Raw genomic sequence first — 25,135 nt, forward strand, 5'->3', positions numbered from 1 at the left:
CTCAGGCAGTCTTGTGTTAAGGTGCCTCATGGGAACTGTGAGTATGAGTTCTTTCTTCTCTATAATACCATTGAATTAAGAACTTCCTAAAGGGTCTAGCCTAGGTCTTGAGACTGACTTTGATTTGCCCAACAAATAGACACATGCCTAATTCAGACTTGAACTTGGAGCCAGATAGATGGATTGTGTCAGTTGTATCCTACCTTAAAATTTCAGACTCAGGAGGTAGAAGATCTACCTGAACCAAATGGTGGGCAGGGTCTTAATGAGGAATCGGAATCTTTAGATGTAATGGCAAGGCAGAGAGAAGGTCTTGGGGTGGCAGTAAACAAGGTTCACCACTGTGGCCTTCAAGGTGACTGCTAAGGAGTCAGTGGCTGCTTCGTTGACTGTGTGGGTATAGAGAGAAGATTAATTGGTCTGCCTTCCTCATGACAGGCCTCCAGGTTTGTCAAAGCACAGAGAATGAGGATGAAGTCTTTGATTGCCCAAAGCCTTCCTAGGTCAGCCAGTAACCAGAAACGGACTGCTAGGTTGGTAGAGTTCCTTCATACTAATTTGTCAAAATATATGAAATGTTTTGTTAATTTGCACAGATCCTGAAGGTCGACTTACAAATATGATGTGACTTTCCCTTCCCAATGCCAATTCTTTGGTGGTAAACACTGCTGTCTTAGGGACACCGCCATCAGCTGGTCCCCATAGCTTCCTTATGTCCCGTTCACCTGGTTTTATAGTCTCCACCCATTAGAGCCTGTCTTTCCAGGAGTTGGTGGCAGGCAGAGTAGCTTCATGATTTTTCTGCCCCAACAAACCATCTGAGCTGTGAGTTACAGAGTTCCAACCCAGTTTACTTCCCTTTGATTTAACGAAATTAACTTAGAAAGGAATGCTCTATCTCTATGAGCCAAGGAAAGCCACCATTGATTGCCATAAATAAAAAATGAGCACACCATTAAGAACCCCAGTCCTGCCCAGCCCAGCCACTGCCTGCTCTCCTCGGGCTCAGAGAGGGTGGTGCTGGTTGGAAACTTGTTAAGGATATGCCCATTAGTCTCCTGGGACAGCAGCAAGAGCAGAACAGGAAAGGAAGGGTCTTTGGGAATTCCTACAATGATGGTGTGCAGGTCACTGTATACCAATTAAAGTGTAAGGACCAATTAAAGTGCCTCTCCTGAGAGCCAGCTGCCTTGTCTCTGCCCTCCCTGTTGTACAATGTCTTCTGCTCTTAACCCTGCTTCTTCACCTTTAACCTTTCTTATCTCAGCTGGAGTGAAGATCCAGGGCACATGTTGATCCAGGCAGTGGTTTGCTTTGGCCCCACCTATAGATGCCAGGGAAGACAACTGGTCTGTCAGCGCCCACTGCTGCAGATGGATAGTTTAACTCCAAGGGAAGAAATAATAATAGATACATTCCTTGACCTGTTGAAATCCTAACTCCCAAGATGACTGTGTTAGAAGGTGGAGCTTTGGAGGTGGCCAGGTCACAAGGGCAAAGCCTTCGAGGATAGACTAGTGACCTGATAAATAAGGCCCCAGGAGCACCTTTGGCCTTCCACCACAAATGGCCACTGAAGAGCCATCCACGAGGCAGAAAGGGAACCCATGATAGACATAGAGCATGCTTGGACATCCAAGGCCTCAGAATTGTGAGCAGTACATTTCTGTTTTGTATGTACCTCAGTCAAAAGTGTCTTGTGACATAAACCAACCATAACCAACTGACCCTGGCTGGCATCTTTGAAGGCAGGCCCTTGAGTCACTCTCCCTGTTTCCAGTCAGTAGCTGGCATTGGTTGTGAGGCCTCAGTTTCCCTTCAGGTAGAATTCTCTGGGGCCTCTCTGCTTGGCTGGTTTGGGCTTCCTCCTGGCATGGTGACTGTGTTCAGTGGGCAAATGTCCTGAGAGATTCAGCCAGTTAGTGAAAATTGTACCCCTTTCGCGGCTTGCCTCAGGAGCCAACTGGGTCACCTCTGAGGATTCTACATTTTAGAATGCCAGTCATCAGGAGTAATGGGGGTGGGGAGGAGGTTAGCAGGGATGACCTTGAAAATCCACCTTTTATGAGGTCAAAGGTTTGCAGACCCATGAAACCACCTGAGAATTGAGACTCCTGAGGGCAGCTGAGGGCTGAGTATGCCTCTAGAGAGAGGCACCTGCCCCTCACTGAGGGAGCAGTGAGGAAATTCGATTCCCCAGGACTGCTACTCATGCTGAGTGAAATCTTTGTGTCCTTGCTCTGCTCCCACTGCCCTACCCACCATCAGAACTTCAACAGGCAGGGAGCTGGCTGGGACACCCATGAATCAGAAGTGTAAAGTACACTCAAAGCCTTGGCCAGTAGGCCTCGGCAAGGGTAAGCTATTGGTGAACAGGTCTTTAGACTGATTTCAAACAAACAAGAAGCCAGCAACCCTCTGTCTTGAGGCCCTTTCATGATCTTGGAGCTCCTGGGGTGGGGTAGGGTTGCTTTGGGCTGGGGAGGGTGCTGCACGTGTGAATCTGAGTGTAAGTGACCAGGATGCACAGGGGCAGACGGTGTGGCCTTCGTGCAGCTGTTCAGGGCCCCCCACCCTACCCCACCCACCACTGGGAGCGCGGCGCCCGCCTCTAACTGGCCCTGGGTGCGCCTGGGGCAAATGCGCCTCTGGTCGGCTCTCCCCTGCGCTTGGAAAGCGACCCCCGTGCGCCCCGGGTTCAAAGGCCCGACGCGGCAGCTCCAGCCCCTCAGAGGGGCGGGGAGGCGAAGGGGGTGGTGCGGGAGCCAGAAAAGCCCGAGCCGCAGCCGGCCAGCCCAGCGCAGGGATGGGCAGCGAGCTCTGAAAGTTCGTGACCGCCGCAGCCAACTAACTTTTAGCCGGGTCGCACAGCTCAGGCAGCGGCAGGACTCGAAAGCTGTACCCGGTCCCAGTGCCCTTTCGAGATCACAAGCGGCCACCATCTAGGCCGGGTGCTCCCGCGCCTGATCAGGGTTCATGGAGCCCGGGCTGTGGCTCCTTCTCGGGCTCACAGTGACCTCCGCTGCAGGTAAGCGGGAGGGGCGGGGCGGCGCGCCTCTCCACGCGGGAGTGCACACAAAAGGAACCAGGCGCGGGTCTGTGCTGTGGAAAAGCTAAATGAGCCCAGCTCTGCACCCTGAAGTCTCCCAGGGGCGGGCAGAGGGCCCTGAAGACACAACGATTACTTCCACTGACTGAGTCTGGGGGTTTCAGTCTGGGAGACTTAGGCTATTCTTTGGGCACTTTTCAGAGACTATACAAAATCGAGTTTTCACCAGAGAAGGGCAAACAGCTTTCAGACTTCACAGGGACTGAAAATAGCTTGCAAGTTTTTACAGAGCTTTGTAAACTTTTCTAGGCATTTGGCTTAGTGTGGAGACCGCAGGCGACATGCAACCATAAGCCAGCCCTAGACATCCCAGAAGTTTGGTTGATTCTCATTCCGGTTTGGGGGCGGGGGTAGTGGGTGCCAAGAACTCTATTTCAGCTGTTTAGGAGCCCTTCAATTTGCCTCCTGCAGGATTTGTCCCTTGCCCCCAGCCTGGGGGCTCTGGCAGGACCAGCGTGTCCCAGGGCCCCCCTGAAGCTGGGTCAGAGGGGGACTGTGAAGAGACTGTGACTGGCCCCGGTGAGAGGACTGCTGCTTCCACAGCTGCACAGCCTGCAAATCCTGGAAGCTCTGGGCAGGATCAGGGACCAGGCAGTTCTGGGGAGCAGGGGGCCCCTGCGCCCCACCGTCCTCGGCGCTGCACATGCTTCACTTATAAGGACAAGGAGTGCGTCTATTACTGCCACCTGGACATCATCTGGATCAACACTCCTGAGTGAGTTGGCCTGGGGGGTAGGGAGCATGGCTCTGTGCCAGGCCTGAGGTGTCAGGTTCTTTGCATGGCCCTCAGCCCACCTCAGTCAGACCCCGAATCTGCCATGGTGCAGAGTTCAGATCTTGCAGTGTCCCCAGCCAGCACAAGTCCTATCCCTGGCCAGGGGTGACCCACCTTCCCTCTGACGACCTAACCCTGCAGAAACTCAATCTTGGGTTTCAGATGTGGTAGCAGGGGCTTTAGATGCCTGAGAAGTGTCTGAGCTCCTGCCCTAGGGGGCTAAATGGTCTGAGCCTTGCTCTGAAGCCTCCTTGGAATTCTCTAAGAGCAGTCTGGGGCACAGGGGAAGCAGGAAGGTGGGCTTGGCAGACCGGATGGCATCCATCCTGTGAAATGGCTTCTTCCTTCCCTGCCCATCTTGGATGCCAAGCTAGAGTGACACACGAACCTCACATGACTGCCATTCCCCATGGCTGACCCCAGAGTCCACAGCCAGAGCCACAGAGGCCTCTCTGTCCAGCCTTAAAATCTCTTATAAGGACCTAGTGGTAGGGTGCCGATGAAGTCTAGCACCAGCCTTTGGTGAGGACCACCTTCCCCTGGGGCTACAGGGAGGGTTTGGCTATCTTATCTTCCACATGACTTCCACTCAACGTCTAGGATCATCTTGCACTAAGATGCAGCTTGTAAGCAGATAGATGGCTTGACCTTGTTCAGGCCACTATCTCCAGTGTTTGCCTCTCTGATTGCTTCAATCTTAGACTTGGTCTGGATGCTACTAAAATCAGTTCCTTGGGTGTTTTCTGCATCTCCTGGGACATCTAATTGAACTTGCCTAGGGATTCTTGTTTGGGAGTTTGGAGATGGCTGAGCACAAAGCCTCAGTCTGGAAAGGCAACTAATTATTCTCTTTTGTGACTTCTTCTCTCCTGTGGCTTTGAGGGGTCACTCACTCACCTAGACATCCCAATGATGAAGTATACAGGAGAGGGGGTCCCCTGTGGGATCCAGTGTTTTTTGGACCTGGTGACAAGATCTCTAACCACATCCAGGTAGGTCTAAAGTCTCCCCATTTTGCCTGAATGGCAGAGTTGGCTTCAGTGATGAGCCACCCAGACTCCTGTATAGGTCCTGGGCTCAGCTGGACCCTGGGTTTGTTTAATCATGGCTGCTGCTGGATTGCAACTTGTCCCTTACTGAACCAAGGGCTGCCCAGGTCTCACCAGTTCTGGAGATGATCCTAACGATATCATTTGCTTTCCTGCTGTGTCTGATGAGGCCCTTGGACAACCTGTCATCCCACAGTGGGGAGATGGGAGGATAACAAGGATGCAGTCATGGAGTGATTGTTCTTCTCAGAGAGCCTCAGGCCCCTCCTTTCTTAGAGCCACCAGCACCCTGACCATTGTTCTCCTTGACTCCTAACCATCTGCCATCATGATCCCACCAAATGAGCACTGCAGAGACAGGGGCACTGGACAGTCAGTAGTGGCCCTGGGTCCTGGTCTTGGCTAGAATCCCATAGGAGAAAGAAGAAACTCGGCAGTAAGTGACTGGGGTCTCTGCCTCTGCTCCAGACTGCTGAGCACCACCTGGGCAGGAAGTGAGTACCTGGGACGTGTCCCAGAGGCTCCATAAACACCCAGCGATATCTGAGGTCCTGTGTTGGAATTCTGAGCTGTCTTGGGCTGTCGGAAAGGAAGCTGTGGGTCTTCTGCTTTTACCAGTCACCTGGAGGAGTCTTTCTCAGTGTCTGGTTGATCTCTTCCTGTCTCCCCCCACCTTGTTTTATTCTAGCCAGTGGGGAGAAAGGGGGTGACCCAGTGTCTGGTGTCCCGTTCAACCTCTTGGGAAAGAAAAACGACAGTTGCCAGACCTGAGCACTTTGAATTCAGACAAGATAAATATGTTAGTGGGGAGATGTTTCCTGAATGGACTTATTCTCTTTCTGTGCATGCATGCAAACACACACACACACACACACACACACACACACACACACACACACACACAAACGCTCTTCATTCCCTTCCTCTTCTCCTTCCTTCCAGTAAGTAGATCCAGTTGCTATCTTTAAAATTCTTGGAACAATATTACAATGAGAGAAAAAGAGTTCAGTGGGCCTCCAGAAGAGGTACCGACTGGCACACAGGTCTGTGGCTTACTCCTTATCCCCCAGTCTCAGCCTCTCCTCTCCAGTGGTCCCTCCCTCTTACCATCTTTGTCCCAAGCAGACCTCCTCTTCTCACTCCCCCAAATGTCCTCACCAGGATGTGGTTGCTCTTGGTCCCTGTGGCTGTTTGCTCAGGTTGGAGGAGGAGCCTTGACCCTTGTTCCTAAACTAAGAACCTCTCAAACTTTGGGTGTTTTTGCTTTTTCATGGTGTTCCTCTCCCTGCCCATTTAGCTTTGTGGAGACCAAGTCCACCCCTTGCCTTTGTCCTTGAGGGACACTAGGGAGGTCCTTCTGAAAATCGTGTTGACAGTAGGCCTACTTTTACATCCAACACTCTGCAGGAGTAATGTCGGAAGTTACCATCAAGCCCCATTTCATATCCTCATGGGAGGTTAACTGCTAATTTAGGCTTAAGGGACCTTTATATTTCCAAGAGGATCTGAGATTCTCTGGTTCTCCCATGTTCCTCATACCCTGAGCCCAGTCATCCTTTTCTGGCATCTCTCAGCATGCTGTGGATGCTCCATCGATGTTGGCTGACTTTTGGGTTAACCCCTGAACCCGGTTTGGTTTTCTTGAATTAACTGTTGCTGTGGCTCCAGTCTGAAGGGCTTTCTCTCTCCCAGGAGGTCTCTTTGTCCAGGGTGTGTGGCCCTCTTTAGAGACCCTGCACTTCACTGCACTGTGAAGGTGCATGTCTTTCCAAGCACCTTACCTGTAACTTCTTCACCTTCTCCAACAAAACCCACAGTCCTGAAGAAGAAGTATATTCTCCATTTATCAGTTGTACTCTTTGGCATCTGAGATCATAGCTAACAAATGACACAGTAGCCTCCTCCTAAAACTTGCCTTGGACATGTGAGGAACCTCAGTTCCCCACAAGCTATGAGCAATTCCAACATTGCCAACAAAGAAACAAAATCCAAACCAAGGAAAACCCATCCCATCTTGTCCTGGAAATTTTGAAAAGCCTAAGACAGTGAGTGGGGAGATGATGCATAGGATGTCATGTGTATACACACTTGCATGCTTGGGGCTTCCTTGCATACATGTACTTAAAAAATATATATCCTCCTTTTAAGGCAGGAGATTGTACCACTCAGGTTTCACCAGAGAGACAGAAACAATAGGGTATGCATGTATGACTGTGTGGAGACAGAGAAAATGCTACTATGTGATCACAGCTGAAGGCTACCAATGACTGAAAATTCCAGTGACATAGACTTGAGACCAAAGGGAGCCCAGAATCAAAATTCCATCTTTGTTAGGGAACCTCACTCTTGACTCTTAAGGCTGCCAACTGACTAAACAAAGCCTGTCTAGGTTGTGGAAGGCAATCTTCTCTGCTCAGAGGGTCTATATAAGGGACAAGGACATCTGAAAAACACCCTCCCAGTCGCAGTGTCTAGGTCAGTGGTTGACTAAACAGCTGGACATTAAAACAAAATTAACCTTCTTGGGACATTGCCTCTAACATACCACACAGAGGTAGTTTCCTTCTGAGGTAGATAGCTGACTGAAAACCAGCCCTACAAATAGCAGCAGAGCAGACAGGACACCAAGCAAAGAGCCCAATGTGTGCTTCTCCACCTCTGCACCAGGAGACCTACCATCTGTTAATCCCTTAGGGACATCTGAGAGAGGCACTGTGATGCTGTGATGGCTACTATGTTTCCCAAACAAAAATCTGAGCCACATGGCTGACAAGCAGGAATGTATTTATGGAAAGAGCAGGGCAAGACGTTGGGAATCGTGACTAGTATGGTGGAAAGCCTGATAACTCTGATCTCCACTGGCTCGCGAGGCAGACTCCAGCAGCCCAGAGCTATGCCCTGGAGTTATGGCCATATTTCTCTGTTTGGTAGGAGGTGGCATCAGCTCTCTGCTTCCCCTCTGTAGGATACAGATTCTCGTCCAGCTTTAAGGCAGTGCCCAAGGGGGTCTCCCTGAGTTTCTCTGACTTCTCCTAAGGATGTCCAGCCTGCTGCCTGGCCTTTGCCAAAGCATGCCACACTGACTTAATCCTGCAGGAATGAAACACATTTGTTTTGTGTTCTTTCCTTCCCCAAAGAAGTGAAGAGTAGACGGATAATAATAATAATAATAATTAACACAACATTTGAACTTGCATTTTAATGTCTTCTACCACAGAAAAGCACAAGCCATGCTTTCGCCATCTGTGTTCTTCAAGAAAGGCATTTTACCAGGTTTCTAAGAGAGACTACCCAACTGTTAGAGGATCCCAATAGAACCTGTTGGTCTGGGGCCATGATTTCCTGCAGATTGGAGCCAGCTGCACACCCACCATTGTCCCCCTGTTCTGTGAGTCAGCCATGATAGGATCAAGCCTGGAGATGCATTTATTTGAGACAGAAAGGACAGTGTCTTTTCCTGGTGTTGGGAACATGTAGTGAGTGACTGACCAGTCCTGATAACAATGGCAATGTGGGATGGTCATACATCATTTTGTGTAACTGTGGTGTGTGTAAGTGTGTGTCTTCCATAGTTTGCAGGAGGCTGAGCCATTGGCCTGGGATTATAGGGACACTCAGGACAGTTGTGTGGCTTCTAGATCTGCTCTCCCAGTCTCCCTCTGTTCTCCTTTCCCAGCACAGGCCTCCCTTATGTACTATGACTAACTCCTTCATCCATGCATTTGGTGTGTGTGTGCATGTTAATATGTGTATGGCTGTAGAGGTGGGAGCCAGAGGTCAATATTATATGTTGTCCTCAGTCACTTTCCATATTCGTTTTTTGCAGACAGGGTCTCTCACTGGGGCCTGGGGCTCACTGATTGAGTTAGAGTATCTACTCAGCAGGGGGTCCCCCTGTCTTCATCTTCTCAATGCTGAGATTACAGACACAACACCACCACGCCTGGCTTTTTATGTGGGTGCAGGGATCCGAACTCAGGACTTCATGCCTGGGCTGCTTCACTGGCTGAGCCGTCGCCCCGTTCCCTTTCATGGAGGCCATGTCTCTGTGGCAGTGGGTTGGGCTCTGGGACAAGGCTCTTATCTCTGGCCGCTTCTGTTCTTTGGGTCTGAGGGATTCCTAGCCCACTGGCTCTATCTTCCGGGTGGGATTTTCTTTTTTCTGACTGTTGGCTTCCTGCACTTCACACTCTAAGTCCATGCCCTGACCTGCTTCTCACTGCCTGGTGCCATCACTAAGGTTATGCATAGAAGAGAGATGAATTTGCTTCACTCCATCCCTCCTCGCTGTCCAGATTCTTGTGCACTTTGGGTGAAAGACTTATGGCATTTAGAAAGAGGGACCTCAGGGCTCCCTCAGGTGCATTTCTACAACCAGGAGAAGCAGACCCGCCTGTCATTAGAGAGCTTAAACTTGTTGTATATTCCACTTTGAAGATGTCCCTCCATGGGCCTCAGTCCCCTATGTGCCAGTAGGAAGTGAAGAGTGTATGAAGGTGAATGGTACAAGGATCTGGGGACAGGTTAGCACGGTGCTTTGACTTGTCACACGCAAGGTCTTAAAAATGTAGCCATCTCCATCCAGAACAACTTCCATCAGTACAGACAAGCCTCTCTACAAAGTGACTGCTTTGCTAGCCCCCATCTCATGCTTGGAAGGCATCAATGGCTAGAAAAATCCCTTCTTTGGTGCTAGGGAAGTGGACTTCTTGGACCATCTTACCCTAATCTCTCTCTTGGCCAGGAGTCCCCAGCAGTAAGTGCCTACGCTTTTCCCTCTCCGACCGGCAGCATTTCTGGAGACATTGTTCACAGTCTACTGGTGTCCAGTTAGCATAAAGGTTTCCAGACCTTGGGAGAAGGCGTGTCTGGCTGTCCCAGTGGCTGATAACTAGCTCGATAAAGGCACCTGTGGCCAAAGGTTGTTGCAGGTGGGAAGGGATTCTTGCTCCACCCTCTTCTGTTATTTCCTGTTGCTTCTCTTTGTTCTTGGTAAATAATCTGAAGGCTTGGGGACTAGGGCATGGTGCTCTCTGAGGTCCCTGGTGCCAGCTCCCTTGGCACTGTAGGTGGCACCTTGCCATTTCAGAGAAAGATGAAGGCTCTGTTTGGAGTCTCCCTGTTAAATGCTTTTTCACCTGGGAGAGTCTAGTGAACTCCCAAGCAAGGAATTTGTAGCTGACGATCCCCCAGGATTGAGAACTTCCGTTCTCCATCTCTCTTCAGACCCAGGCCCTGAAGTGGGTACAAGAGACAGGGAGTCACTAGGAATGATGCAGAGAAGATTGTGCACATAGGCCTGCTGAGAGATAATTCCATGGTATACTGTCAAGAAGGATGTGTAGAAAATGATGCTGGCCAGATGCAGTGATGCCAAGTTCAAGGTTCTGACTACTCACACTTGCCCCAACTCCCGAGCTTGTATTTTTGCATGTATCCATTTCCACCTCCCCCATGGGAGTTTAACACCTTGCATGTCAGTTTGAGTTTGAATAACTTAGTTCTTAGATCGTTTGACAGAAATGTGCTTTACTGGAGAACCTTGGGATTCAATTTCAGAGTAGGTGCAAAGGTCAGCCACTCAAGGTGACCTTTCCCTTGAGTTCCCACTGGCTGAAAGCCCTAAGGTCAAGGGGGATGAGAGATGCCTGGGAGCAAAGTCAGGCTAGGCTGGAGTGCCACTGAATCCCGCCGGAAACTCTTGGGTAGCTTGACTTGAAGCAAGAAAGATTGGTAAAAGGTTGTGACCCTACGTGACTCCAAGGGAGCATTTGGATTTCTGCTAGATGAAAGGGGCGTTGCAGCTAGGAACTTGGCCTTAAATCTGAAGGCCTTTGTGAGTCCCTGACATCTCTGGTGTGGTTTATTCCTACAAGAATTTAAAACAAAGGAAGCTGGGAGGTAAACAATGCTTTCTTCAAGGAGGCTCCATGGCCATGGCTGGGACCCGCCTGACTTCAGCATTCCAGCTCTCAATCCCAAGTTGCACCCTTGGCATTTCAGCATGTCTGCTGGGGAGCTTTTACAGGGTCCATTCCACACTGTAGGAGACCCTGTTTAGCCATCACTCAGGTCTATTTCACAGGAGAAGATGACCTACTCCTTCCTGTTCTCTGTTAGAACAACAGTATTGAAGATGAGAAACACACACATGCAAAAACTCACGTGTGCATGCCCAACATGTCTACATGGGTGCAAACACTTATGCCCCTCATTGGGTTTAGAATCAACTGTGCTCAAAGGGAAAACTGACGAGCAGAATGGCTGGATGTGGTGGATGATGATTGCTGTAGGAATAGGTTGCTTGTCTAGGAACAGTTTAGAAGGTTAAATTCCCAGCAGCCCACAGGTCTCCCTAGCATAGACCAACAGGACAGGACCATGATGCTGCATATGCCTCAGCCCTGGCACAGAGTCTTAGAGCCAAAAGCTCTTGTAGAAATTGGCAGCACTCAGCCTGCCCTACTTTTATGGCCTTCGGAGGCAGACTTAGCAGGAGGTTCTAGTAAGCAGTGACTGGGACATTTCGGCTCAGAGCCCTGTATCCCAACCCAGTAAGTTTAAAACCAGAAACAGATTTGTTTCCTAGTCTGTTGGAAAGGCCTAGAGACAGGGATGGCCAGAGGGACAAATGGCCTCTGGTGGATAGCGGAGGGGAAATTGCTTTGCTGAAAGTTAGAAGCAACTAATTGAGAATACAGATCTGATTTCTGTGTGTTTCTTGTATGACAGCATTGGTGCTGGAGGGCAAGATATTTTTAAGTATAGCTGTTCAGAGGCCCCGGACCTCAGCATGGGAAGGCAAGATATTTTCATAAGGTCAAAATGAGTGCAAAAGTCCATACCTGCAAAAAATCAACAGGTTAGCTGCTGACCTTGAGCCTGCCTGCCCCACCTCACTCCAGTTCCCTCCCCGACTTCCCACTTGAGGATAAAGCCTGTTTCTCTCTAACAGGGACCCAGATACTTTTAGTTTGAAGGAAGTGTTGGATTTATTGGCACTGCAAGATGGCACCAAGAGACAGGCCACAAGTAAGACCTTGTCATCAGCGTGATGTCGTTGAGCAAGTCTGGTCACCTTTGCTGTCCTGACATGGGCTTCCCTGGAAAGTAGCTAGGTGGGCTCCACTCACATGCCACAGATGATTTAAAGGGACATGGTGGTGTCAGCGTTTTTGAAAAACCCCTCTACAGGGAGCCCCCTCCTTCCAGTACCTTTTGCCTCTCCTGGCTCTGCATCTGGCAGCTATTTTGAGCCTCATCTGTCTACAGCTTTGCATAAAGTTGTAATGAAGCCAGGTCTCATGCCTACATCGGACTTGGAGCTAGCCAGGGTTATAGGGGTGGCGGGGCTGGAGAAACTCTAGCTCCTTTGATGCCTTTGGTCATACAGTAGAGGGCAAGCTTGCTGCTCCAAGGATCCTTTAGATGTCTTCTTTTCTACATACTTTATTTCTCTTAGCTTTTCAGGGAGAACAGAGACTTTAACTCTTAAGCTTCCTCATAAACATGCCAGAGTGTTTTCCTGTCTCCCCTGTCCCTCTGACCCCCTGTATGAAGAAGGGAGAGTTGGTTATGTGTCCCAGTGAGCTGGGAGCTGATGGTTTCTGTGGCTTTGGGTTTTGCTTGTTTGTTTTTCTAAGGCCCAGTTGGGCAAAAGCTTTCTGAATATGATTGGTGAGATCCTGGGAACCTCTCAGAGTGGTGGGATGGTGTGTGTGTGTTGCTGAGTTGTGGTTTTGTTGGAGTAGTCCAGGGCTTTCTCTGAAGATGGAGCCGTTGATACTTGTGTGGTGGCAAAAGGATTCTTAAAAAGATCAGGTGGAATGTGGAATTGGGTGGGCCTTTCTAAGTAGACAAACAACTTGCCACTTCTCAGATCTTCTAGCAAGGAAGATCCTTACCCAGGATCTCAGAGAGCCATCAGGCTGGAGCCTGGGGCCTCCCTATTGGGGGCCACCTCCTGTCCAGTTCATGCCTTGTCCTGGGTGCCCACACATGTGGTGTATGTGTGAGCACAGTGGTTACTCCGAGGTGGAGACCCTCCACTTGGAGGGATTTGAAGATCACACTTCTCCCAGGGAGACCCCTCTTAGCACTAATGGTTGGCCTTGGCTGTCATCATAATAACCATCTGAAACAACTTAAGAGGGTGTGGTGATTCATACTGTCAATTTGATGGTCTAGGACCAGTTAGTCTAGTTGAGAAAGTTCTAGCATATCTGAAGGAGTTTGCAGATTGGGTTCATTGAGGTGGGTAGACTCTCCCTTAATGCCATGGGCTTGGGGTCTGGACTGAATATAAAAAGGAAAAGCAAGCTGAGTTCACCTCTGTCTGCCGGCCCCGCTCCTGCTCCAGGGTCTTCCCTGCCGCCATAGCAGTCTGTGTGAGCCCGACAGGATTCTCCTTCCTTGACTTGCTCTTGTCAGCTATGTGATCGTAGCAAGAATAGTCCTGAGCAGGAGGAGGAAGGATTTGTTTTGTTCATGGGAAGGGACACACCTCTCTCCCCTGGCCTTCCTCCTCCTCCTCCTCCTCCTCCTCCTCCTCCTCCTCCTCCTCCCCTTCTTCCTTCTCTGTTTTTCAAGTCAGGTAGCCCTGGCTGTCCTGGAACTCATTTTGTAGACCAGGCTGGACTCGAATTTGGAGATCTACCTGCGTCTGCCTCCTGAGTGCTGGGGTTACCCCCCAGTTCAGTCACATACTTCTAACCCTCTGTATCAACTCTCAGTGATACCATCATACTATGACTCCAGCCAGGGCTTAATCCTTTGAGTAGTCAGAGCCCTTCTGACCACTAATCCTCTAGGGGCTTGTAATCCAATAAAGCTGACAGTTAAGATTAATTACCGCAGCTTGGTGTTGCAGGACTATAATCTCAGCCTCTTACGGAAGCTGAGATGAGAGGATGGGAAATTAAAGGCAATAGAATGAGTTGAAGGCTGGAGTAGGCAGCTTAGTGAAAACAGCAAGAAGGAAAAGTGAAACCGCAGCGGGACAGGCGGGTCAGTTGAAGAGTATTTGCTGGTTGCATGGGGCCCTAGTTCAATTCCCAGTATGGGGAGGGAGCTAAGCATATCTTCCAAAAGGGGAGGATGGATGGAGGACCAGAACAGTAGAACGCCACTCAGCCAGTCAGGAATTCTGTACATTTCGAGACAGAGCAGAGAGTCACCCTTGGCACAAGCAGATACCTGTTACTGAGACATTGTGTTGTGATAGTGTTGAGGAAGGGCATGAGCCACATACCTGCGCAGAGGTGACCAGGCAGACACGGTCAGTGACTCAGCTGGACAAAGTTCTGCTGTTTTGACCCCAGAAGACTGTGTCAAGGCTAGTCCCCAAGGATACCATACCTTCAGAAGATATGTCCGTCTGTATTGGAACTGATGATAAGGGGGTCAATGCTCAGTAGTGATAACCATTGTTTGGAAATGTCTTAAATGTCATCCGTCAATCACAGTACAGGACCCTCAGTGTCTCATAGCTCTAAATTCTCTATAGTTTTAGCTTTTCCAGGGGGCTGTGAGAACTCTGCCATGGGCTTTTCCAACGTTGATCTGCTCCCACGTTTGTGAAACCGGAGGTGTGGGTGAGAGCCCATGCAGCCAGCAACTGTACATGCATGTTTTCTGCTTGACTGAGGACATGCAGAACCTAGACTCCCTGTACCGTTTCATCCTTGGTGGAGGTTGGAAGGCCTCCAAGGAAGGTGGGCTGTCTGTGCACGATGAGTGAACAAGAAGTGTGTGAGTACAAGTCAAGGCTCCCGATTGACTCAACCAATTGTCTGGAGCTGGGCTCTGAGCAGGAGGATGGGGGCAGGGAGTGTGTTTGCTTCTACCTGCTCAGGGATGGTACCTGGAACTTGCCATTCCACCGTGGCACAGATGGAAGGAAAGGATGCTACTCAGCTCCATTTGTTGGCTTCATCCTAATTCTTTAGTATATTGGTGCAGTGAAAAACATCTCAGAGACATAGAGGCCTTCCTGTCATACCTGAGAAGGTGGTTGCCACCTCCTAAGGACAGAGTGCAGGCTTGGTGGGATACCTTGTTCAGGTCCACTTGTTTAGACAAGTACTTCCTGGCACTTGTGCATCCTGTAACACTGGAAAGAACACAGTTCCAACTGGCTAACGTTTCAGAGTTAGTCAACAACATGGCAGACACCACCATCCTTGCCTGAAGGTTTAAGATGATGGCCAAGAGGTTCCATCTAAGGAAGGCTTTAACAGAATCCAAACTGAGCCATGGCTAGACAGCATGTGAGGATCTCAGAGGGGGTTGTCTGGAGCCTGGGAGGCAGGAGGCTGTATCCAGTGATGCTGCTGCCTCCTGACCACCTACTAGCTAGTGGAAACCATTTGTTTCTCCTCTCTCTGTCAGCATGCTCCCCAAAGCCCTATGAACTGCATGCTGTGCTACCCCACTGTCTTTGCTTTCCTGTTTCAGAAGGGAAAGCATGAACAGAAGGAGACAGATCATGAACTTGACGTACGTTCCGAGAGTAGATGAACATTCCCTACTGCTGGGGAGACATTCAACCAGAACTTGAGTTCTTTTTTTTTTAAACTTAGAACAACAACTATATTTACATACCCAAATAATAATAGGTACTAATTTTGCCAGTGTTTTCCTCTGCCTGGCTGGCTTCTCATGAGAGAAGTCACTAACCTTGGAGCTCTAAACTCAGATGCTCACTATAGCTATATCTGCAACAACCGAGCAGGAAGTGGCAGGCACAGAACTGTTGCAAGTACTGACTAAAGCCTGGGCTGAGTGCGGTGCTATCTTGCAGCCAGCTCAAGGCTGGCACCTCCACAGTGAAATGTGGGGCTACTGTGCAGGCAGCCTTAGTTATGCAAGAGGAGATGAACAGCACACTGTTGGATGGAGGAAGCTGGCCATGCCAGTATGCTAACCTGAATGTGAATTCTTGCTTCACATGCAGGACCTCCTAACAGCTTCCTAGTGTTTGCCCAGACCCTTCTCCAGCAAGTGTTGCTAAATGCCACTGAGTGTGGAAATGAGGAGTGATTTTTCTTTCAGTTTGATCCACTCTCTGTATGGTTTTGAACTCAGCAGGTGATGCCCATCTGCCGATTTCTAGCTGCTCCCTTGTCATATCTGTGCCCACCTTTTAAACATCACGTGCAGCTGCCAACCTCACTGTTAGAGAGGCAGAGCTCACTCATTTTTCTAGGAAAAAGCCCCAGAACCAGAAACAGGTGTTTTGTTTTGTTTTGTTTTTCCTAAAGTCATTTTCCTTGTTTGAAAACTTCTCATCAAAAGATAAATGGGTGTTTGGTGTGGTGCTGCAGATGAAGGCTGAATGCAGGCGATTTGGAGTTTAATATTTAATAACATTTATGTATGACATTTGGGAAAACTTGAAAAAATAAAGACACTGTGATAAATAAGATTCTGGCATCTTCACTGCTGATTAAATAATGAGTGTTCTCAGTACATAAGTTGAGAGATAATTTGTTATACAAACACGCAGAGCATTAGACATTGCATATGTAGGTATGGTGGAGCGTGTTTTGTTTATCCATCCCTTCATCTGCTTCTCTTGTGTGGGCCTCTGGTGTAACTAACATCAACAGATGGAAGGACTGCCTGTCTCAATGAGGAATTGCACTATCAAACTCTACTGCTCAACTGTAGGCTGTCACGATTGGGTTGAGTGTACTGGTCCAAGGTTCTCCACCAATTTAATTTCATTTTCATGGTTCCACTATTAAGTATTTCATGTTGCTCATTTAGGGCATGGTGACAAAGGGCAATGACAAAAATGAAGTACAGACTCTTACAAAGTGGGCGGTGGTATACGCCCTGCCTGCCAGGATGAGGGAGGGCAGGGACAGGCATTGCTATGGTTTTCTGGTTCCTTTATTGCTTAGTCACACGTCACAAACACAGCAGGCTGATGAGTGGAATTCTGCTGATGAAACACAACTTCTCAAACCAATTAAATAATCAAAGGAGCTAATTTTCATCCACTGCTAACTCTTTGCTGAGCGTTTACCCATGCAGCATCTCATTCCAGCAAATGCCTAACAATCATTTTGTATACCGAGAGGGTGGAGTGCTGGTCCTGTAAGTGCTTTACAACTTAATAATGGAATTACCAGGTAATCTCCCTGCACTCTGTGTACCATTTCTATGCCTGAGCATAGTGCTTGATGTTTCTCTTTTATCAGTTTTCATCTCCCAGGAGCATGTGAATTTTTGTAGGCATGGGTGTATCTATATTTCATACTTAAAATAATCCTAGTTACATGGTGGATGCTTAAGAGCCCGTGAAGTTTCTTTGTAATGATGTTTTTCATGACTGAGCTCATTAAACTGCAAAGGATCTGGTCTTGTCAAGTTGGGATTACCTCACAATTAGCAACCAAAGTCAATGTCTTTTTTCTTTCTTTCTTTCTTTCTTTCTTTCTTTCTTTCTTTCTTTCTTTCTTTCTTTCTTTCTTTCTTTCTTTCTTCTCCCCCACTTCTCTTTTAGTGTTTTGTTGTGGTTGTTCTCTTGGGATAAGATCTCACTCTGTAGCTCATCCTAGTCTGTGTAGCTGAGGCTAAGGTCTAACTGGAAGTGATCCGCCTGCCCCAATTCTAATCTGCTTTCAGTCCCTGAGCTGGTACGGAAGAAGTAGAGAATCAGCTCTGAGCTCTGCATTGTCGGCTTTGGTATTCTGACAGTTTTATAGCCCAACCTGGCCTCAAACTTGTTATGTCATCACAGTTAGCCTTGACCATCAATCCTCCCATCTCCACCTCCCTAGTGCTAGGAGGACAGCTGTGAGCCCCACACCCAGCTCTGTTACCTGCTCCTAAGGAACAGGTATTGGGCAGTCAGATCTGGTCAGGAAACACCCTGACCTGGCTCTGATTTAGAGGCCCCCTGGTGGCTCTCTTTTGGCCATGCATCTTCCACCCATTGCAAAGAGACTCTGAAAGTAAAAAGCACCTTTTTCAGACAATCTTCGGAGTATTCTGAGTCTTGGGATCCTCCTACATGAAGGTCCCTGAGCCTGTGACCCTTCTAGGGCCTGTGTATGTAGATATTATCTAGTGTCTGACACTAAGGGCCCAGGCACATATACCTCAACCTGCAGAATAGGTGCTTGTAGGATGGTGAGTAGATAGCTCTTGGGACAGGGCCTGGGAATGGATGAGTCTGCCTTGGTGTGGGATGAAGCAGAAGGCAAGAGAAGTTGCCAGTGTTGTTTTGGTTGCTATATTTCATCTGAGAATTCCAAGGAAGACCTGGATTCCTAATGTAAGGCTGCTATTCTGAGGTATTATGGATGTCCTCTTTCCAGGTTGAGGGGCGGGATTATTTGATAAGCATTTATCAGATTGACCAATAGTCTTTTAATATTTAGACCTAGAGTAGGTGGGCCTCCATGTTGAACAGTTGTTCCACACCCTGTACGTGTTCACATGGCCAGCTCCTAAGAGCCTTCCATACCCTGGGGAGGGGCTCAGCTCTGTAAACACTCTCTGAAGCTCTTGGGGGCATATGTACTGGCACTCCTTGAGGTTGCTGTGGAAGCACTGACACGTCTTTGTGAAGAAACACCCAGCCATCTTATTTCCTTACTTTTAAAACAGTTTAGGCAGAGCATTTTGCTTCAGCTGAGCGGCTTGACACCCAGCAATGCAAAATCAGCTGATGGCAATTTTAGAATTGCAGGTCTTGATGTTGATGGAGGAATAGGAACATCACTGTTCCTCATGTATACTTTTCACCAAGAAACGAAGGACTAGCTTTAATGTCAACACTTAGAGATTTACCGTAACCCTGTTCCTGGAAAAATACACCTTCAGCCAAGTCTGGGCCCACAACAATGACCACATTATTCTCCCCGACCCCCTCCTGTTCCTGAGAAAAGATCCAGGTCCCAACAGGACCTTCCTTTTCCCTCTGCCTTGCTCAGCAGCTGGGCCTATCTGGGTTGGCAGGGAACCTCGCTCTACTGCTGCCTCTTAGGGTGCTTGGTAGGGAGGAGTTGGGGCAAAAGCAGAGGGGCATGGGATGGATGGGGTACTCTCAAGTCTCCAAGCCAGCAGGGAAGAGGCTGCTGTGTAAGCATCTGGTCCCCACAGGCCACCCTGCCTGACTCTCCTCAACACCCCCAAAAAGGCTTCATAGCTGCATGCTTCTAAGGAAAAGAAATTCAATTTGATTTTATTTTGAAAACACAGAGAGGATTCAAGGCCACCCTTTGAGGTGGATAATTGGTGATACTCTGTGGGACTCATAGAAACAGGGATGAATAAGAAGGTCCAGACTTACTGGAAAAGGGCCTCTGGCCCTATAAGCATCCTCAAGTTCTTAGTAGTTCATCCCCCAGATCATGTCCAGTTACATTAATGAATTAAGCATGTGGTTTTAACTCCTTCTCACTCAACTCTAGACGTCTTTCCTCTCTGGAGAATGAGCTACGGTTGGGCTGTGCTCGCTCTTAAAACCAGATTTAAACATTTATTGCTCTAGATGACATGCCTCCCAATCCCTACCATAACCAGAAGTGGTTGATCATTTCAGACAGTTTTTGCTGCACAATAAGACCTTCCTGTGGTGAATTCCACTCTCAGCCACCCCACTTAGATGGTGGCGACGGCTCCTGGAGAGCACCGGATATACCCGCTGGGGTTTGCCTTTTTGAGGAAGCTGGGGGCTAGGGTGGATCTCTAATAACTGTAATTGCATCTGCCCCTTTTTCCTTAGTGCCAGCTGTGAGACCTAGCCTGGAGTTCAGTTAGCACTGAAGTTGTCAGGGACAGAGTTGCAGGGACAGCCTCAGGTACAAAAGGCACTTATAGACACCAAGTCAGGCCCCAGCTAAGGGCCAGCACTTGGGTCACATCAGATGTCTTTGTCAGGAGCATTGTGTAAATGAAGGACAGGTTCCTGGTGGGAAAGTCTAGTAGTTCATGTGTGTGTGTGTGTGCATATGTATGAGGAGGCCATTGTCAGCCTCAGGTGTCACTCTCAGAAGCCGCTCACCTGGTTATGGGGCAGGTTCTCTCACTGGCTGGTGACCAAGCCCCAAGGATCCTACTGTCCTAACTCCCTAGCATTGGTATTATAAACACATGCCAATACACGAAGCTTTTTTGTATGCATTTAAACTCAGGTCCTCATGTATGAGAGGATTTTAACTGAGAGGCTGGGGATGAGCTAGAGGCTCAGGCTGGGTTCTTAGGACCTGCTATGTAGGAGCCTTCATTGTTTGATCCATAAGAGAGAAACCTGGAGGAGCTTGCAACCTGGCTTTAGGCACCTCAATTAGGTTGAGGTGTTCCTGAGTTCATAGACTTGCGTCAGCTCTGCATGGCTACTAGGGCAGTCAGCTCTTCGGTAGGCCTCCTGCACATCTCTCCATCTCAGCAGACCATTTGGATGTTGGGTTCATTCCAGACAGTTCCCAGCTAGCATGCTATAGTGGGGGTGCTTCACTTCAGACCAGACACCTCTCACACTTCTCCATGCCCTGCAGACAGACTGTGCCCTATGGACTGTCCAACTACAGAAGAAGCCTTCGGGGAAAGCGGTCCTCAGGGCCATTTCCAGAAAGCTCTCAGCCTTCTCCACGGACACGCTTGCGCTGTGCTTGTACAGGGATGGACGACAAGGCCTGTGCACACTTCTGTGTGCACACTGCAGATGTCAACAGGTATGACACACCTTCTAGCCCCACTCATATGGAGGTACAAGTCACTGATGGGCAACGCTAACCCCGGGGCTTCACAAGGGTGGGTGAAGAGTGACTTGGCCAGATCCTCAACCACCCTTGCCTTCCAGAACTGTGGCCACAGCTTCTGCAGCCTAGAGCTCCACAAACACACCAGAGAGTTGGAAACATTGAACGAGTGAGGAGCCCACCCATCTCTATGTGTATTTTTAGTTCTTTGCAAACAACCATCAGGAGTTTATGTTCTCACCACCTCACACAAAGGACTCCTTGTCCTGGGTCACCCATTTGGTTTCATTGTAGCCCCTGGATCTCCTCTCTGAGTCTGAAACTGCTTTGTCTTCTCAGCTGCACAGGGAAGTACATGTTTCCATTTTGAGTGGGAAGTCACCATACTTGCCCTGAGGCAGCCACCTGGACTATTGTTCCCTAGGTAGCTAAAAGCTCCTGGCTCCTTTTCCCTTTACATTGGGCAGATTCATCAAGCCAGGCAGGCAGAGCAGCCAAAAGCTAGACTGAAGGAAGGCTGAGTGTGTTGTAGATGGGCTTCATGTGTCCTCCTTTAGGGTGACCCCAAAGCAAAGCAGGCTCTGCCGTCTGGAGAACATGGTGCTTACGTGCTTTGTTCTCCCTACTGGGGTTTTTCAAATCCAGTGAGTAACTGAGGAGTGTGTTTGGTACTCAGACATTGATCCTATGGTTGGTGCTTGGGACTTAGTCCTTGGGCAATACACTAATTTCTTTGTTGGTGGGAAAGAGGAAGTCATAATTTGACACCCCTAAACCAGCCATATGGAAATGCCAATTCCTGAAAACTGCCGTGTCCCCCACAGTGATTCCTGGAGAGCAGGAAGACGAGCTGCAGAAGAGAAGGGGGAGACCAGAGGCCCACACCAGAGGTGAAGATGGGGTACATTCATTCAGGGGCACAGAGTGGATGGAGACGCAGCATCTGATCTCAATTTTAAGTGACCAGTGGAACTCCAGAGCTCACAAGGGTCCCCACCATTAGACACTGGCGACTTTGGGTCTGTCAGCTCTTGATGTATATGGCTATTGTCAGCTCTCTGGTCCTGAGTAACCCTCTGTGTCCCTCTTCATTCAGGGTGTTGGTAACCAGCTCTGCTCTCACAGCAAAGCCAGTTACCTGCGGTTCTCACAGCTCTCTGAGTTGAGACAACCAATACCACTCTGGCCTCTACTTCTGTAACCCAGTGATCCCTGTTAAATCATTTTCTCTCAGTAGAAATGGATGTGCACATGGGCAGTGGGGCCCTGCCCCCTCCACTTCCAGCTCATTTTAGTATTGTTTTAATACCTGCTTCTTTGTTTGTTTGTTGTGTGTGTGCATCTGTGTGTATATTTGTTTTTTGGTTAATTTTTGATATGAGCAATCTTGAGGGCTTCCTGCAACCAAGATGGGCTTATTTGACATTCTATCAATCAGAAGTCATTATTAATAATGGCTCAGCTGCATATCTGCAATGGGATGGTAATTTATGTTCATAATAATAGCCTGGAGGTGGCTTCAGTTCCTACAGGGAATGATCAAGGGAAGATTAAACCAACTCCTGTGTACAGGAGTTTCCCAAATCCATGAGATGGCCTCCAGTGGTCCAGAGAAGATGAAAGGAAGCAGAGAGGCTGAGGAGCCAGCAGGTCCTCAGGGAGTGTGCACCAGACCTCAGCTGGTCCCATTCAGCCTCTCCCTCCCTCCCTCCCTCCCTTCCTTCCTTCCTTCCTTCCTCCCTCCCTCCCCTCCCTCCCTCCCTCCCTCCCTTCCTTCCTTCCTTCCTTCCCTCTCTTTATCACTTTTTTTCTACCCCTAACCAAACTTCTCTTGGTGAAAGTCTGGTGTGATTAAAGCTATCCATCCATTGTATCATTTATTGATTTACTCATGCATCCATTCAGCCAAGATCTGTTGTGCACCTGCTACATGCTGGGTCCTCACTATCCTAGATGTACAGAGAATGAGGCACTGGGTCTTTGTTAGTTTGTTTAGGGGCAGAAGCAGACAGACAGACAAATATATACAATACAAACTGAAGCAAGCAAAGAAAAACAGGATAGAAAGTGCTAGAGTGGCTGTGCTTTGTGATTTGGTAGACAGAAGCCATCTCACCAGCCAGGTGACCTGAGCACAGACGCAGGAGGTGAGGCATGAGCTACGGAGACGGGAGACGGGGAACTAGAGGGACCGGTCTTATCCATCCTAGGAGCTGTGGGCAGAGAAAGCACAAGATGCCTCCTTCCAGGCTGTTGCTGGTGTGCCTGTTCTGTCACATGAGGCTGCTATGATCTGTCACATGATCAAGGAGCTGGGGATGCTGGAGAGATGATTTAACCAGCAGAGTGCTTACTGTTGCAAGCCTGAGTGAGGGTGACGGCTGGGGTGGCAGAAAAGCAGCTCCTGGGGCTCTCTGGACAGCTAGCCCAGCCTAAACCAACAGCCCCAGGTCCTTGTGAGAGACCCTGTTTCAAAGAAAAAAAAAAGGCAACTAATCCTGAGGAGTGACACCTTAGATTGCCCCCTGACCTCCTCAGGCATGTGTGTGTGTGTGTGCCCCCTCACCCCATCTACACATCCAATCAAAAATGAGATTGGATTTCGTAGCAGGTGTCCCACTGGAGCTTGTAAGGCAGCCTTCCAGAACCTTCTAATTCATGTAAAGTTCTTGGAAGACACTTTCTGCCAGAGGAAAGCCTTTAATTCAAAGTCTTTAATTCAGCCGGTGTGTCTCCCTGCTTCCCTGTAAGACATGAGTTAGTAAAGGCCAGAGTCACACAAAGAGTGAACCCCCCAAAAAAAGGGGGGGGGGGCTCCCAGTGGCCACACCTGCTGCTATTAATCTTTTCACACCTTTGTACTCAGTCTCTGAAGTTGCTCAGCACTGGTACTGGGAAGTTCCAGGCAAAAGACAGCTAGAGGTGTGGTCAGAAATCACCTCCTCAAGTTGGAAGAGCTGGTGTGCTGTCATTAACATCTCTCTTTTTTCTTTTGTTCTCTTTCCTTGAAATAGGATGAAGTCAAGGACAGATAAAGCAGGCTGGCCATAGCAGGCCACTACCAATGCTTCTTGCTTCCTGCAGCAGACTTCACCCTCGCTCTCTCTGCCTGCCAACTGCCTTCCACGAAAGAGCCATTGTGCTTGTGCTGACAAGGTTCAAATTTCCTCTTTAGGGACAAGGGGAGAATTGACCTGAGTGAAAAAAAAAAAAAAAAAGAAAGACCCATCTAAAGAGCCCCCACTTACCAGTACATCCCTACTCCAAGAATGCCCAAGTCCAAAGGACCCCAGCTTCCTTAATGGGAAAAATGATCCCAGATGTGCCCTGGGGGCCAGATGCCTTCGGCTCCAGTTTCACAAGGAAGTTGTTTGGGAGGTATGTTAAGTCAGAAAGCTACTTACTGGCTTTTGACATGGCTGCTCTTGGAGAGTAAGTGGACACCAGGCTGGCTCTTACAGAAGTAAACACGCATCCATCTCTTAGAAGACGCAGGATACCCATGTGGCTGGAGCAGCCCTGCGTCTGCAGCCTGCCAGGCCTGTGTGAGTTAGAGGCTGCAAGGCATCTGTCTGCTTGAGATCTGGGTCCTCACTATGCTCTGCTCTGTGAATTTGCAGTTCATAGGATCTAGAAACTTCTATCTGTGCTTGGTATTCACCAAAAGAGTGGATCTCAAAGACAGGAAGGGAAGGAAGACAAGAAACCTCGATGTGCATGAGACAAGAGAAAATGCATCCTTGATGGTTTTGAACTCGGGGCATGCAGCAAAGAACCATGGGTTCTGAGGATGGCCTCTGTGTCAGAGCTCCCAAGCCTGCCTTGCAGGGAGCTGCCCTGAGGAGAGTCTGGCTCAAGACTATTAGGCTGAATATCTGCTTTCATGAATAAACGTGGCTCTTTAGGGAGTGGCTTCAAAATAGGCTGAAAACACAAACTCTTTGTACATTGTGTAAATTCCTGTTTATCTATAGAATTGGCAACATCTGGGACTTGTGACTCCTGGTGGTTCAAAATCTTTTAGCTGAACTCTTTCTGCTGTGTTCATGGTGAGTGTGTGTGTGTGTGTGTGTGTGTGTGTGTGTGTGTGTGTGTGTGTTGGGGGGTGGACTGTGAGTTCCCATGTAAACTGCTCTGCAGACCCAGCTGGGGACAGTCTGGCCACCTCCCCACCAGGCCTCCCAGCAATGAGAACCTGTCTTTGGGCGTGTGCCAAGGGCACCATGCGGAGACACTTGAGCTGGTGTGTGAAGTGGGGCCTTAACCAGATGTTGAACTTCAGAGGAGGGCCTCCTAAGTTATTACAGGTGTGAACGTGCCCGTCTTTTGACAGGGGTGTGTGTGTGAAAGTGACTGCTTGCTGGGACGGGGATGTATAGTGTAGAGAAGCAATTATTTATTGGGGAACTGTTTTCTACTTAACTCCTTTATGGGATCTATTAAAAGTAAAAGCACTGTAGATAGGTAGATAGACAGACAGACAAAT

The 25,135-nt window shown here is 48.9% G+C and overlaps 1 protein-coding gene across 2 annotated transcripts; it reads left to right on the forward strand.

Annotated features, from left to right (window-relative positions):
- Positions 1-2,605: 2,605 nt before the first annotated feature.
- Edn3 (endothelin 3) lies at positions 2,606-23,877 on the forward strand. 2 transcript variants are annotated; one of them, XM_036183068.1, is made up of 5 exons: positions 2,606-3,028; positions 3,521-3,824; positions 20,446-20,622; positions 21,474-21,539; positions 23,664-23,877. In XM_036183068.1, exons 1-5 carry the CDS (start codon positions 2,977-2,979, stop codon positions 23,698-23,700), a joined length of 636 nt encoding a protein of 211 aa, XP_036038961.1. In that variant the 5' UTR covers positions 2,606-2,976; the 3' UTR covers positions 23,701-23,877. The 2 variants fall into 2 exon arrangements, with proteins under 2 accessions (XP_036038961.1, XP_036038963.1); XM_036183070.1 differs by lacking the exon at positions 21,474-21,539.
- The last annotated feature ends 1,258 nt before the right edge of the window (positions 23,878-25,135 follow it).

This window comes from Onychomys torridus, chromosome 4 (assembly GCF_903995425.1).
Source record: "Onychomys torridus chromosome 4, mOncTor1.1, whole genome shotgun sequence".
NCBI classification, from domain to species: Eukaryota; Metazoa; Chordata; class Mammalia; order Rodentia; family Cricetidae; genus Onychomys; species Onychomys torridus.